The 13,567-nt window shown below is 39.1% G+C and overlaps 1 protein-coding gene across 15 annotated transcripts in view; it reads left to right on the top strand.

Moving 5' to 3' along the window:
- NAV2 (neuron navigator 2) overlaps positions 1-13,567 on the top strand; it is a 306,190-nt gene that overhangs the window by 222,760 nt on the left and 69,863 nt on the right. For all 15 annotated transcript variants that reach the window (XM_015286245.4, XM_015286247.4, XM_015286248.4 and 12 more), the window contains one exon: positions 5,627-5,749. In XM_015286245.4, coding sequence (XP_015141731.1) covers positions 5,627-5,749 — 123 coding nt within the window. The remainder of the gene's footprint in view (positions 1-5,626; positions 5,750-13,567) is intronic.

A 13,567-nucleotide genomic window follows, 5' to 3' on the forward strand; every position in this document is an offset into this window, starting at 1 on the left:
GCCACAAGTAGTTCCTTTCCCTAACAAAATTAAAGAGAGTGGTGGGGAATGGATCACTTATTCTGTCACTCATTTTCTATGGTTTTCATTGAAGTAGATCCTGAGAGGGATTTAGGCTTTTAAATCAAATCTGTCATATGCAAAACCTCATTCAACTGCTGCCAGATTCTGGTGTAACTTCGGCTTGCTCCATGCTGGCAGCCTGCGCTCACTAGGTGTGATCATTGTCCCATCTTAATGAGTTTCTACCCATATTTCATTGGGCTCAGGACTACTAGATGCACACCTGAAAAAACTGACCTCTTGGGAGTTTTCCAGTGTTCTCTACCTTATTTTGTCAGCATTAGGTCTCATGTTGTGCAAAAGATGTGGCTCCAAGAGGGGGCACTCAACTGGGCAAAAGGCAGTCATGCAGAAGTGCAAAGTTGTAGTCTCTGATCTGCTCTCCTGGGATGGTTCTTGGATCATTGGGTAAATTTCACATATCATCTGGGAATTGAAATCCCTGGACGTAGTCCTTCCCTCTCAAAAACACTGTAATGGCTGGTTTACTTTCCCTTGTATAGGTGAAAGCGTTCCACTGTAGTGGGCCCATTGAGTTTCACTGGCTGAACTAGTTCTGCTCAGACTTAAACATGTGTTTTAGGAAAACTGTGGGAAACAACAGTAGGCAAGATTGCATCATAAAATAATTAGGCTTTGATTAGTCATCATTAGGGCAAAAGTTCTTCTAATGAAGTCCTAAGGCTTTAATGAAACCTTGTGTAGTTTTAGCAAAGTCGTCAGAGTCACTGCCCAAATTCCTCTGTGAAGTTCGGGGTGATCTGTCCTAATGTCTTCCCATGAGTTTTCTCAGTTCTTGCTATCTTCTTAAATGTGTTTTAATCACCTGGATGCCTTGAAGCCTGCTTTGGAGACTGTTAATATTGACATTTGAAGTTTCTCGTGGCCAAACAAGAGTTTTCCTTCAAGATGCAGTACAGATTCATTTCTGAAGGGCCATTCAACTCCAGGATAGATGAAGAGAAATAAGTAAAGCTTCAACCTGTGCTTTGTTCTCATACGGAGCCCATATAGAAGGGGGTAAAATTGAGAAAACAAAAGGGAGCATAAAATACAGTAAATAGAATGTTCATATTATACTTAATGCAATATAAAATATTTGCATGAGTATAATCTTAGTCTACCAATTCACGTGCTTTACAGTTGGGAGATATAACCAAATAAGCTGTGAAACTAAATTTACTTACTACATTTTGTGTAATCTCATTTCTCTTTTCTTGCCTGTTACTGGAGTGAATGTCTCCTTATTATCAGCAGTGATGATGACTTTTGAAACTGCAAGTCATTTGTAGGGTTTTTTTTCTGGTTTTAATCTGCGTTTGGATTTAAGCATCCTCAAAGCAATTAGTAATTTATTCATTAGTTTTTCAACTGTAAATATTTAACGATTATTCATAAAAGTCTATCAGTTTATAACTCATACACCGCCTTAAATGTGAAGTGAAATTTTAAGTTAAATGAGCACTAGGTTTGTGCTTCTGTGAACCTGAAAGATAAATGTTTGGATCGAATGTTAGAGATAGGAGCATTGTATTAGCAGTGCCAAGCTGAAAGCTAAGGACCTGGTCCCATTGCTGAATGACTTTTTTGAAATTCACAGGATTCCAAAAGTGGGATTTAAACTAGTCTTACAGACAGGCTATGTGTTCAACCCTTCGGCTAGAAAGACAAAGAACAGATCATGCTGGGCATTTAGTGGAGAGTGGCCAGTAAAGAACAATGAATGGAAGGGCTTGGAGGAGGGGAGAAATGACTTAAGTATTATTACTTAAGTAAAGAATGCCTGTCCCTTGGCAATCTATTTGCAAAATTGGAAAGTTCATATTCATATGTTAAAGAGTGAAATGAATATATATGAAGTGGTACAAGTTGTCAGACCATGAAAGGACCATGAAAGTGAGTGTGCTGTGGGCTATCTATATATACCTGGGCAAGTACAGTGTGGGCAGAAATCAGGTGACTAAGACCGCTATGTTGTACTGATCCCTTCTTGTTCCCTGTAAATACCTTTCAGGGGAAGGAAATAAATCACTTTGGCATTGGAAATAACTTAACAGTATTGCTCTTGGAAGGACTTAGAATAGCATACAGAATTTCAGAGGCATAGAAAGGATGTATTTGGCTAATGAAAAGAGAAGTTTAAAGATCCAGATTGTCCAGGGAACTCCAAAGCAAATTATTTTATACTTGTAATACAGGGCAGGAAGCCATTTTCTTGAAGAAAAAAATGTCACCTAGAAAGTGTGATATAAGCTCCAGTTGTGCTGGAAGTGCATAATACTGCTCTTGTTTAACCTGAGTCTTTTCCTAGTGAAAGAAAGAGGTATGGTTATATTTATTTTCTTGAGATGAAGAGTGAAACTATGGAGATGAGTAGTAATTGCTTATTTCTAAAAGACTAGAAATTCCTTGTAACCAATGTCACCACTGTCTCATTCAGTGTTCATTCATTACATCTGAGTATATTCTACTCCAGTAATGACAGTCAACCTCCACTGCCTGTTGGTACCATCTCTAGAAGATCTGAGCTATTAGTTTGATTTAGAAAGTCACTGAGTCCAGATACTATACTTTTTCCCCCTTTTCCTTCTTTGGGAGTAGGTAGAAAAGTATTTTGAAGTACTTGGTTTTACACTGAAAATGCATGAAGAGTTGCTATGATTTGTGAATTCAGCAAGGCATTTAGTAGAAATTTGTCGTTCTTTTAATAAGAAAAGCCAAAGAAATTAAACCTAATTGATAATTGCCCTAATGCAATTGTTTGGACTGCAGTGGATCACTGTGAAGGAGGCAAAGCTGTTTCAAGGAAAATGCCTATACTCAGGAGAACACTGAAGGAGCTGTTGCAGAAGTTGACAGGCACGTGAAATTGGAAATTTAGGTACACTCCCAGTGATTTTGTCAGAGATTTATTCTCACACAACCCTAGTGCTGACCGCTTCTGCAGGTGGAAGAAAGAAGGCGATTAAAGATAGGGATTAAAGTTTTCTTTTTTGTCTTTAGTCGGAATATGTAAGTTTGGTTTAGAGGTTAGTATAGATGATTCAGATAGCATTGAGAACTGTTAGAACTATACACTTAAGGTGTATTTCCTAGTTTTATTTGTCTCTGAGGAAAGCTTTGTAAGATTGTCTTCAGAAATATATCACTTAATTATATTCTCCTTTGTCAGTAGGCAAAAATGAGCAGCGATAATTCTGCACTGAATTCATGAAGGGAAGATGGCCTCTGAGAGCCAAAGAGTTTGGAGGGATGGGGAAGAAGGAGAAGAAAGCAATGACTGGAGGCTTTTGGCACCAGTAGCTTTTTTACTCACTTCTCCTGCATTACCTACGAGCAGTAGCAAACTTACTTTGTTTATTTTAAAATTGCTTTAATGTCAGTGCGTGTTTCTCTGCCACAAGGCGGTACCTTCCCATGTTCTTTGACCTCCGTGTTTCATGCAGGACTTCAAGCATTATTCCTGAAATCTTTCTGAAATTAAGCATTCCTGGGTGGAGAACATTGCACGTAATGAAAATAAGATATAAAGCTTTCAATCCGTGATTACACAAACCTGTTTCAGAATACAAAAATGTGTGCATCTTGTGTTGTCCTGACGTGTAAGGAACTCGTTGGTACAGTGGGTAAAAGGCATTGCCTGTCCGTGCTCTTTTAAGGCGTCTTGGTTTGTGAAACCTCATGATCTAAGTGTCAAAGATGTTGGATAGATCTGTTCTTTTCCAGTTTGATGCCACTACAGTTATTCTGATCTATCAGCTTGCTGAGCTTCTTTGTAGAGTGTGAAATCTGTTGATATTAGTAGATTTCCATTGATTTCAGTATGGCTAACTCGTAAGAGTAACATGTTTCATTGAACTGATTGTGGGCAGTAACCATGGAGAACGATCCATTGCAGCCTTTTATCTAAGGACTGGTCATGTCAGGGGAAGGTGAAGCCTCACAATAAAGCTTAGAGCTTCTCTTTGCAGTACGTGTGCAGTGGGTGTTCACGCAGGAGCAGGTTTCATGTGCAGGCAAGTATCTGCAATAAACCAATTAACATGTGTACATTGGCTGTTTTTCCAAAATGCTGTTTATGTCTTTGTATAACAATGTGGTCTTAAGCTCCACTTTTCTTTCCCTTTTATTTTAGTAGGTTAAGGAAAAAAAAGTTATTCCATGATAAAGTATTTATCAACTATGTGAAGCAAATGTTAGAATGCAAAGACCTGAGGCAAATTCCACACCCACTGCAGCAGAGCTGCTCCCCTCTCTTTTTACAGTCGTTGTTTGTGAGCTCAGAGAACCTCGTCCCTGCAGGTTTGCTGAACGGGGAATAGGCTGGGGTCTGGCTTTACCAGCTTAGCAACCTCTTTGTTAAACTCCCTAGAGGGACTTGTACGTTGTTCCAGGGCAGGCCCCATAGAGATTCATAAATCTAACTCAAACACTAAACAGCAGACTGCTTGAGCTTTGTCGACTTTTTACCGTCCCAGTTTTCTAAATGCAGTAATTGAATTTGACTTTGGTAAACTACATCTGTTGCAGCAGCATCTGTGAGGAAAGGAGTGGAAAAAATGTAGAAGCACAATTCGTGCAAACTGCTTTTCCACTCCCCCCCTCCCCAGTAGAGGCATTACTAACTGAAGCTAGGAGTGTCTTTCCTTTCTTGCTGTGAATGAGGCTGTCTTGCTGTAGGGGAAACTGCTATGTGCCCTTTTAAGAAAGAGGAAGATGTCCAGTGTATCAGAATATAATTTGGTGAGCTGCTCTTTTCAATCCCAAGAAAGTAAGAAATGTGTTATCTTAGCAATTGGTGAAGTATCATATCCATACCTGGCACTTCCTAATACCTAAAAATAATAGCATTTTTAAAAGGCAAATGTCTCTTAAGTCATAGTTAAAGACAGAAAACAATGCAGGAGCCAAAACAAGGTTGAAAAAAGCTTTTATTTCATGTTGCAAGTTGGAGTTCTCGCTGTAAATCTTGGGTTATTAATTGTTCTTGCACCTTTGAAAAAATCTAGGGTGAATTCACTGTGATTTTTGCATAACATGTGAAAGGTTTGAGATTTCCACTGTGATGTCCATACAACATAGTTCAGGATGAGATAAATCGTGCTTTTTGAGGTAGGAAGGGGTAAGTAATTATGTCATTCACAAATATTGAGTGATTTCTATCAAGACAGCAGTAATGAAAGGTAAGTATTATTCTTTCATCTGACAGAATCGTGAGGGTTGGAAGGGACCTCTGGAGATCATCTAAGTCTAACCTTCCTGCTGAAGCAGGCTCCCCAGAGTTGGTCACATTTATGCTGGAATCCAGGTCTTATCAATGTGAGAGGTTGCAAGATGGAGTAGAGAATGATGAAAGAGGGGCAAAAGGTCTCCAGTATCATCAAGACTAAACTTTTCCTTGCTTTGTGTTTTGAGAAATATTCTCAACTCAAGAGCGTGGAAAATGCATTCTGCAATTAAAAACACGTTGAAGGCTAGCACAGCGTAGTAATATCTAAACATTTGATGGGTGATGTTTTGTTTTTTCAAAAACAAGTGAAAGTGATGTTTTGTTGTTTCAAAGGTATATGACTGATGGTGGCTTGGGCCTCTACACTCGAAGGCTAAACCGGCTGCCTGATGGCATGGCTGCAGTGCGAGAGACGATGCAGCGCAACACGTCCCTGGGACTCGGGGATGCTGACAGGTAAGCTCTCACCCAGCAAATGCTGGGGTATAAATCGTGCATTTAGTTAAAGCTGTATCTAATGCATACTGGAACTTAAAGCAGCTTTGGGAATTCAGGTACTGAATGCATGGCTGTGACTTCTGCAGAGTATGTTAGGTTATGCATTCATGGAAGGCTCAGGATGAATACCAAATTTGTCTTCTGATTTCTTTCTTGAATTCTCATCTGTGTTTCTGTGCACATGATGTAACACAAGAAAATGTGAAACTTAATAGCTTTTGAAGGAGAAAAGGCCTAATTCTTTTTTTATTTCCAATGATTCTTTCAAGTCCAGTGACTCAGTGTGAAAGGTCAAGGCCAAAGATCAAGAATTAGGACGGAGGTTAAAAATCCATAATTAACGGTACTGTGATCCATAAAGGAAGCAGGTAGATGGACAGTAATGAGCCCTGCATTCTGTTAGAGTTGAGATAAATGGGTTAAATACTTCTGCTTTTAATGGATTGGCCGGTAGCTGCTGCTTTCTCTTCCAAATGCAAAACCTGATGAGTGCTACTGCTGATGCAGTAAGTAAACTGTATCCTTTTCCTTCCATGATATGACCCTAAAATTTTGAGTTACAGATTTGAAACAATTTTCAAATTGTAAGTTTTGTTTCCTTTCATTATCTGTCTTTCTGGGATGTAACTGTAGTTGACTGAGTTTGACACAACTGGTACTTTCTTGATAGAGATGTATGCAGTAAGGATTAGCACTAGGGACAAATGATGATGGAGAAGCTTGACTTGCTTTCAAGGAAAGCCATGCTGTGTCTGTTTCAACTTTCAATAGAAGAATGAAAACCTCTCAGACAATCTCACCTCAGTTTCGATTATTAAGTCAACATACACTTGCCAGTTGCAAAGTATGCCTAGATTTCTCAGGGGCTCGTATCTGTTTCTGAAATTTACAACCTAAAACCCCTATTCAGCCAAGCGCACTCCTCCTGGCTGTGTGTGGGTGAAGGCATTGCCACCTAGTGCTGTAACTGAAGACAAACCAAGTATCATTCTTTGCTGCTGTGGCTTTGCCACATTAACAGAAGCTGTATGTTTATAAACAGGATTAGACTAATGTAAACTGTATTATTGTTTAAATAATAGTGATCTTTCTGAAGAGGCAGCCATTTCTCCTCTGCCTGGCAGTTCCTGCGCTTGCACCACTTTTTCTTGGTATATAAACTGTTCTTACATTTTATTCAATCATCTGCTTTTCTGAAGATGCCACCACACAAGGATCAATTACATATGTTCTACAAGAGGTGTTATTTGTGCGTTTAAATGTTTTTCACTTAAAATGGGATTGTGACACACTGAAATGCAGTCTCTAGTGAATGTCAGTTACCTCCGCATTGAAAATAGTTCATTCAGTTCATACTGGGGATGGGGGCTTACACACAGTGAGGACTGTGTGTGACAGGCAAGTTAGCTGCAACAGGAGATCACAGAGGAATTTCCCTAGTGCAAGATTTGGTGATGTTAGTATGTGTTGCTTTGACTTAATCTTTTCATTTTGGAATTCATCTTATGTAGAAGATCAGCGTTTCCTGACAATAGCTCAGCAATTTAAAAATAGCTCCCCTTTGGTTGCTGGGTGATCATAATGTGCAATTTAAACAACAGAAAAAGAATATCTTGGTTTCATCTGCAGTTTTACAGGGTGAAAACTGGCCTAAGGAAAATGGATTTAATAAAACTGGTGTGGTAGTGAATTGCTTTCTTGATTCTGTGAAGAAGTTCGGAATTGCTTTACCGGTGCCCCTAGAAACACGAAGATGAAATGCAGCTCGTTCAAAGCAGATGCTGATTGATTGCATGGGAGAATGAGTGTGAAAGGCTATGAACCTTTAAGTATAAGGTTAATCATTAAAAAGTTATCAGAGGAACTTCTGCAGGTTGCCTGTTTGTTTAGTTTCTTATGTTATTAATTGTAGAAGTGTAGTGGCGAAGCTCTTGCCTGTTGGCTCTGGTAATGTAAAGCACAGACCTCAGAAGGTATATTTTCCCCTGCAGCAGGGAAATCTAAATGAGGCAATTTAATTTAACGCTTGATTGCAAGGTTAATGGAATCATTGCACAACACAGCTGAGCTTATTTATTCACTTTCAGACAATTTGTGTTTGCATGGAACAAAGGTATTTTTAATGAAAAAAGGCATTAAGGGTGCCTTTTTATTTAGCTTGTGATTTTTTTAATTTTTTTTTTTTTTTAAGGCTGTAAATTAGCCACCTATGGTTTTGTCTCATATGTATATGGATGTGGTATGTACCATCTGGCAGCTGAAGTTTGCTTCATGTTGCCAGGCATGGTTGCTTGATCTGAGATTTAATTCTGTCTTGAAGTTCATATATGCAACTTGCATTTATGAATGCACACAGATAAGAGAGACACTTAGTTTTGAGTAAATCTTTCTGTAATTACTTACTTATATAACTTCTTAATTAGATAAGGTAATAGAGACCCGTGCTGACTTATCACATTCTGGTGAATAGGTTGGGAGGCTCTATTAATGGATATGAGCTTGTCAAGAGTAACTTTAATGCTGTAATTAAGGAAAAGTCAGTATGATTTTTTTTTTTTTTAAGTCTCTGTGATGGAGTCTCAAAGTAACAACTTCCAAGCATGATTTGCATGGATTGTTTCACTTCTGCAGTTTAATTTGAGGCTCTGTGAATTATCCTATACCCCTATATCCATAGGAGGATAAGGGAAAAAAAGGTCTTCCCAGCTTGTCCTTTTGAAAGCCCCTTCTCATTGTAAGGAGGTATCACATTACATGGTCTTTGTACTTCGAACAGCTCCAGCATGTGTGGACTGTAGGTAAAACACCAGTCAGCTGTTGAATGTGGATAGGATTGAACTGCTCTTCAGGAGTATTTCTATCTCATGGTGTCCTTTAATGGCAGCGTTATCACACTGAAGGTTCTGCAGTTTAAATGAGACCAAAATCAGTTTAACTGCCAGCTTAACCTGTGGCTGAAACCAGCTCCTGGTGGTCAGCAGCATTTCCTGCTTACAGCAAGATTCTTGGATAATCCAGGTGAGAATGGAGAAGGTGAATGGGAAGGAAAAACTGAAAGCAAAACAGTAACAGCAGATTGCCAGAGGGCATTCCATGCAGTGCACAAATACTCCTACCACACTATGAATAGAAATGTTACTGAATGCAGCATTTTTCACCTGCTGTCATTTATAGCAATTTCTACAAGAGGTAAGAATTCTGGCTTTCCTAATACCTCAAGAGTAATACTTTGTTGTGATTTTACTTTGTGTAAAAATGGCTTACAGATATTTATGTGTCTCTTGACTCAGGAAATAGCCAATGCTTTGCATTTTCATGGAGAAAAAAAATCTAGACCTCAGTATGCTTAAATTCACAATTAGATAATATTTTGAATTCTATTAAAATTATAAGATTGTTTAAAAGAGGGGTTAGTGTTCAGGGCAGGAAGGAGATAGTTGGACTACTTTGGTACCTGGGATTACACTTCAGAAAAGGTGAAAAGCAAGCTTAGGCATGTCATCAAGCTGAGGACAATATTGTGTTCTGAAACATGGAGAAAAGTGGAAAAGGAGGAGATGTCACCGGTTTTGGAAGGCATCAAATTCCACTGAAAGCAGTAAACTACAGGCACTGTGCTGATAAGTGTCACGTAGTAGCTGCATCAAATTGTCTTCTTTTTATTGTAGGCAGTGGTAAAATATTAAAATGTAACAACAGTGTACAGTTTTGTTAAGGTGCTCTTTGTTGTGTAGTTCCTTGTTAGGGCAAGGCACCTTTTGTTACTGAGCGTGTATTTTCAGATTGTCCCCTAATTGAGGCAATGCAGCTGAAGCTAAATGAAGATGTCTGCAATTCCTGGCTTTACAGACGAGGGGTTAGGTCCTCTGTTCAGAGAATATCTGTTAGCAGTATTATCCCTTTACTACCCATCTCACCATTACTTTAGTTTTGCTGCTCTAGCATCGGTAGCATGATGCATAAGAGGAAAAACAGAGAATGTGTGTCTGGACTAAACACTCAGACTGGAAAGCCTTTTTCCTAAAATGTTAAAACATGAGTGGGTTATATTTTAAACTTCAGACAAACATAACTCTGGTAAAAATATGTAGAAGTAGATATTCTTGCATTGTAATGGCAGTGGAATTCCCATCATCTTCCCCCACAGCATCTCCTGATCCTGCCATCCTCCCTTAGGAGAGTTGACATAAGTGTTTGTGGAGTTTCACAGCAAATAGTCTTTACAGGGAGCTTCATCTGATGGTTCATATGGTGATTCATGGAGGGAGAATCTCCTTTCTGCCAATAGAGAGGGTTCTTGTATCCCATCTACAGAGACCTCAGGAGATCTCAGCCAGCGAAGATGCTGCCAAGCCATTACTACTGTACCAGGAAGATTTTACAGTTCCTTTACCTCAAGAAAGGCCTGACAATTCTGTTTGCATACAGTTTGTATGATACATGTGATTTATAAACTCTGCTTTTCCTATTTTTTCTTTGTAGGACAGCAGAACCCCCTTATATGAAAATCTTACATATTAAATCAGCATAATTTTCTAGAAAATAATTTAAAAATCTGCTAGTTTTTTTTAAGTTAAGAGAGATCAAAAAATAAGTGCCCAACAATTCATCATTCATTGTTTACTGTATTTGTGCTGTGAGTCACTGCAGTTTGTAAATACATGTCCGGGTATAGTTGCTTAATAGCAAAATCACAGGTGAGATACACACGTAACAGATCTTCTCTGCATGACCGCCTGTTTGGATTTTAACTGTAAGTTAGGAAAACTACTACTGCTTCTACATATTCAAGGTGTACCTTGGAACCTATATATACTATCTCTCTGTCTTTGTAAAGTCTCACATTTATCTTGAGAACCGACTCAAAGAAACAGGGAAATTCACATTGCAAAGATTCTTTGAAGTTTATGGCTTTGGGACCTGCAGATTAGAATCACAGTACCAAATACTTTTATTTTCCAAGGAGTCTTTTAACAAGCAGTAGTCCAAAGTGGTTTTAGGTTACATAAAGTAATTGCAAAGTTAAGCCACAAATAGTAGGTGAACACAGAGGTACAGTAGCTGTACCTGAAAGCTGAAATTAACAGTAGCAAAAGGAAAAAAAAGCATTCTACATTCAAACTAGACAAGGTTAGTCAGGGGAGATGAGATCCTTTGGCAGATGGGTTTCAGTGGGCTAAGGATAGCGAATTATTGGGTGCATAAACATTTCTTATGGTTTAAAATAGATGCAAGAAGTTTCATTGCTAAGTAAAGGCTGAGAACAGTTGCTCTAAATTTACCCAGATTTATAAGTAGTTTAGAGTAAGTTGTAAAGGCAGATAATACCTGTGAAGCAGAGGATGATTTATCAAGGAAAGGCATGATACAAGGTTTATGTGATGGACAGTAGAGAGAAACGGATGATTTAAAACTTGTGTAACATGGAGGGGTTGACTGGGGAGAGGGAACAAGCTATAACTGGGTGTATAGTCTGTCTCATTATTGAATCTGTGGTTTTTAATATCCACTGGAGTCATTATTTGGATATTCTGGTTAATTCTTTGAAGATTGTGGAATTCCCTTGAAGATGAAAAGCGGGAGGTCAGAGATGAGGTGGCTTTGTGAGAATTGCCCTCCCATGGGCAATGAGGTTCTTTTCAGCTTTGTGGCTTGCTTGTGGATACAATTGAGTGGGCAAAGTAGTAATTTTTTTATTTTTTTTTTTAAATCACCCACATACTTTCTGGAGTACATCTGGTTGGATGAAGTATATTGCTTTCTGGGAAGAACATATTTAGGATGGTGTGATTTTTCTTATTAAATGATGATCTGCAGTGAGTTTACTTTCCACGAGTTGGGGCTGCCCAAAGTCTAGAAAGTGTTTTGAGTGAGATGGGGATGAGGTAAGGAGGGTGATTTTTTTTTTTTTCAGCAGAGATTGTATCTATTTAAAAATTTCTATCCAGGCTCTAGATTATCACATCAAGTAGTAACAGTGATATATGATTGATATATATGATGGATATATGGGATATATATCGATATATGATACATATTGCGGGTGGGAGGGGATTGGTTGCCTATTTAACTGACTTCTTATAAAAATATAATTAGTTTTCCTATGGGAGAGTCCTTTATCTATCCACGGCCAAAAGAAGTTTTTGCTTTGTTTAGGACTTGTGTGTAACCCTGAGCCAGTAAGGTAAGCTGAGAATTATCTTCTTCTCCTCTTTTTAGTAGCCTTGCAGGCTAACAAAACAGCTGCAAATGGTTGTTAAGCTCTTCAAGAACTTTCTTCCATTAATGAGGAGGTATAGTTCTACCAATCTATGCTAAAAAACAACAAAACGAGAAAGAAAGAAGTTGCCCTTCACCTGCATGCCATTCTCTCCAGAGTTTCTTTTCTTTTCCTCTCCTCTCCTCTCCTCTCCTCTCCTCTCCTCTCCTCTCCTCTCCTCTCCTCTCCTCTCCTCTCCTCTCCTCTCCTCTCCTCTCCTCTCCTCTCCTCTCCTCTCCTCTCCTCTCCTCTCCTCTCCTCTCCTCTCCTCTCCCCTCCCCTCCCCTCCCCTCCCCTCCCCTCCCCTCCCCTCCCCTCTCCTCTCCTTTTTTTTCTTAGATTTAAATGCTAAAGGCTTGTAGGTAAAATCTTTCAATATTGCATTTTTTCTTTTAATTTCTTTTCCTCATGTCATGCCCCCTGCTTTAGTTACTGTGATTCTGATTCCACATTCCTTTAGGAGATATTTCCTTCTCTGCTCCAGCAGCTAGTTAAAATGCTTAAGTCAGGAACTGAAGTTCACTTCAAAGCTAATAGAGAGTTGCAGGTACCTCAGGGTAGAAGCTCAAAGGAAACTACACCACCAAAGGGACTACATCACTGAAATTAGATTTCTTCCTAAGGTGACTTTTCCTTCCCTCCTCACCCACTCTTAAGTGTATAACTACTAAGTTGATGTAAGTGCAGATTTAGTGCCTCTACTGAACCCCTTGATATTGTTTCTTCCACTGCTGGAGATTAACGCTGTCTTTTCTGTTGTATAAAGTGGCTTTTAAAATACTTCAGGCATGTGGGAAATGAAGCTTGTATTCCAAGGGTAAACAAGATTGTAGATACAAAGACCATTTTGAACTGTACCAAGGTCTTTGTGCTTTGCATGACAAACCGAAGAATGTGAAATGCTTGCTGACATAGCACAGACTTTGTTATTTGGTTTTCCATGTCAAATGGCAAGAGTGTCAACATAGTATCACAACTGACCTACACCAGTAACCTCTGAGTTTGGGATTTGGAGATTGAATAGATAAAAACTAGTAGCAGACAGCTGTCAGACTCTGAAAGAGGAATCCCAAGTATTAGACTGGTGTGGAAACTCATTGAGACCTCTGGAATCACCCTCTGGAACATGAGTGAGAAGCCTGCAATGAATTCCTCCCCAGGAAGCCTCCTCTTGATTATCCAGGTGTACTGAAGGATCATTGCTTATACAGGGAAATAAGGCATCCATTTCGACTAGCTAGCTAAAATGTTTGAAGTTGGATGTATATCCCATGCATATCCACATCTGTAGCAAAGCAGGAACAGCTGTAAGGTATCCACAGCTTTGAGCTCAAAATGCTGCATATTTCATAAGAAGGTATCTCCTTCAGCTGTCCTGTATGGCAGATGAAAGAATGTGAGGATACCTTTGGGCTTACTGATGTCAAGAGAAATGCAAAAATCCCTGACTTAGCACTCAATAAGGCAGAAGATGCATTCTGCTAAAATGAAGGCTTGCTCCCTATTTCCATGGCACT

This window comes from Gallus gallus, chromosome 5, assembly GCF_016699485.2.
Source record: "Gallus gallus isolate bGalGal1 chromosome 5, bGalGal1.mat.broiler.GRCg7b, whole genome shotgun sequence".
NCBI classification, from domain to species: Eukaryota; Metazoa; Chordata; class Aves; order Galliformes; family Phasianidae; genus Gallus; species Gallus gallus.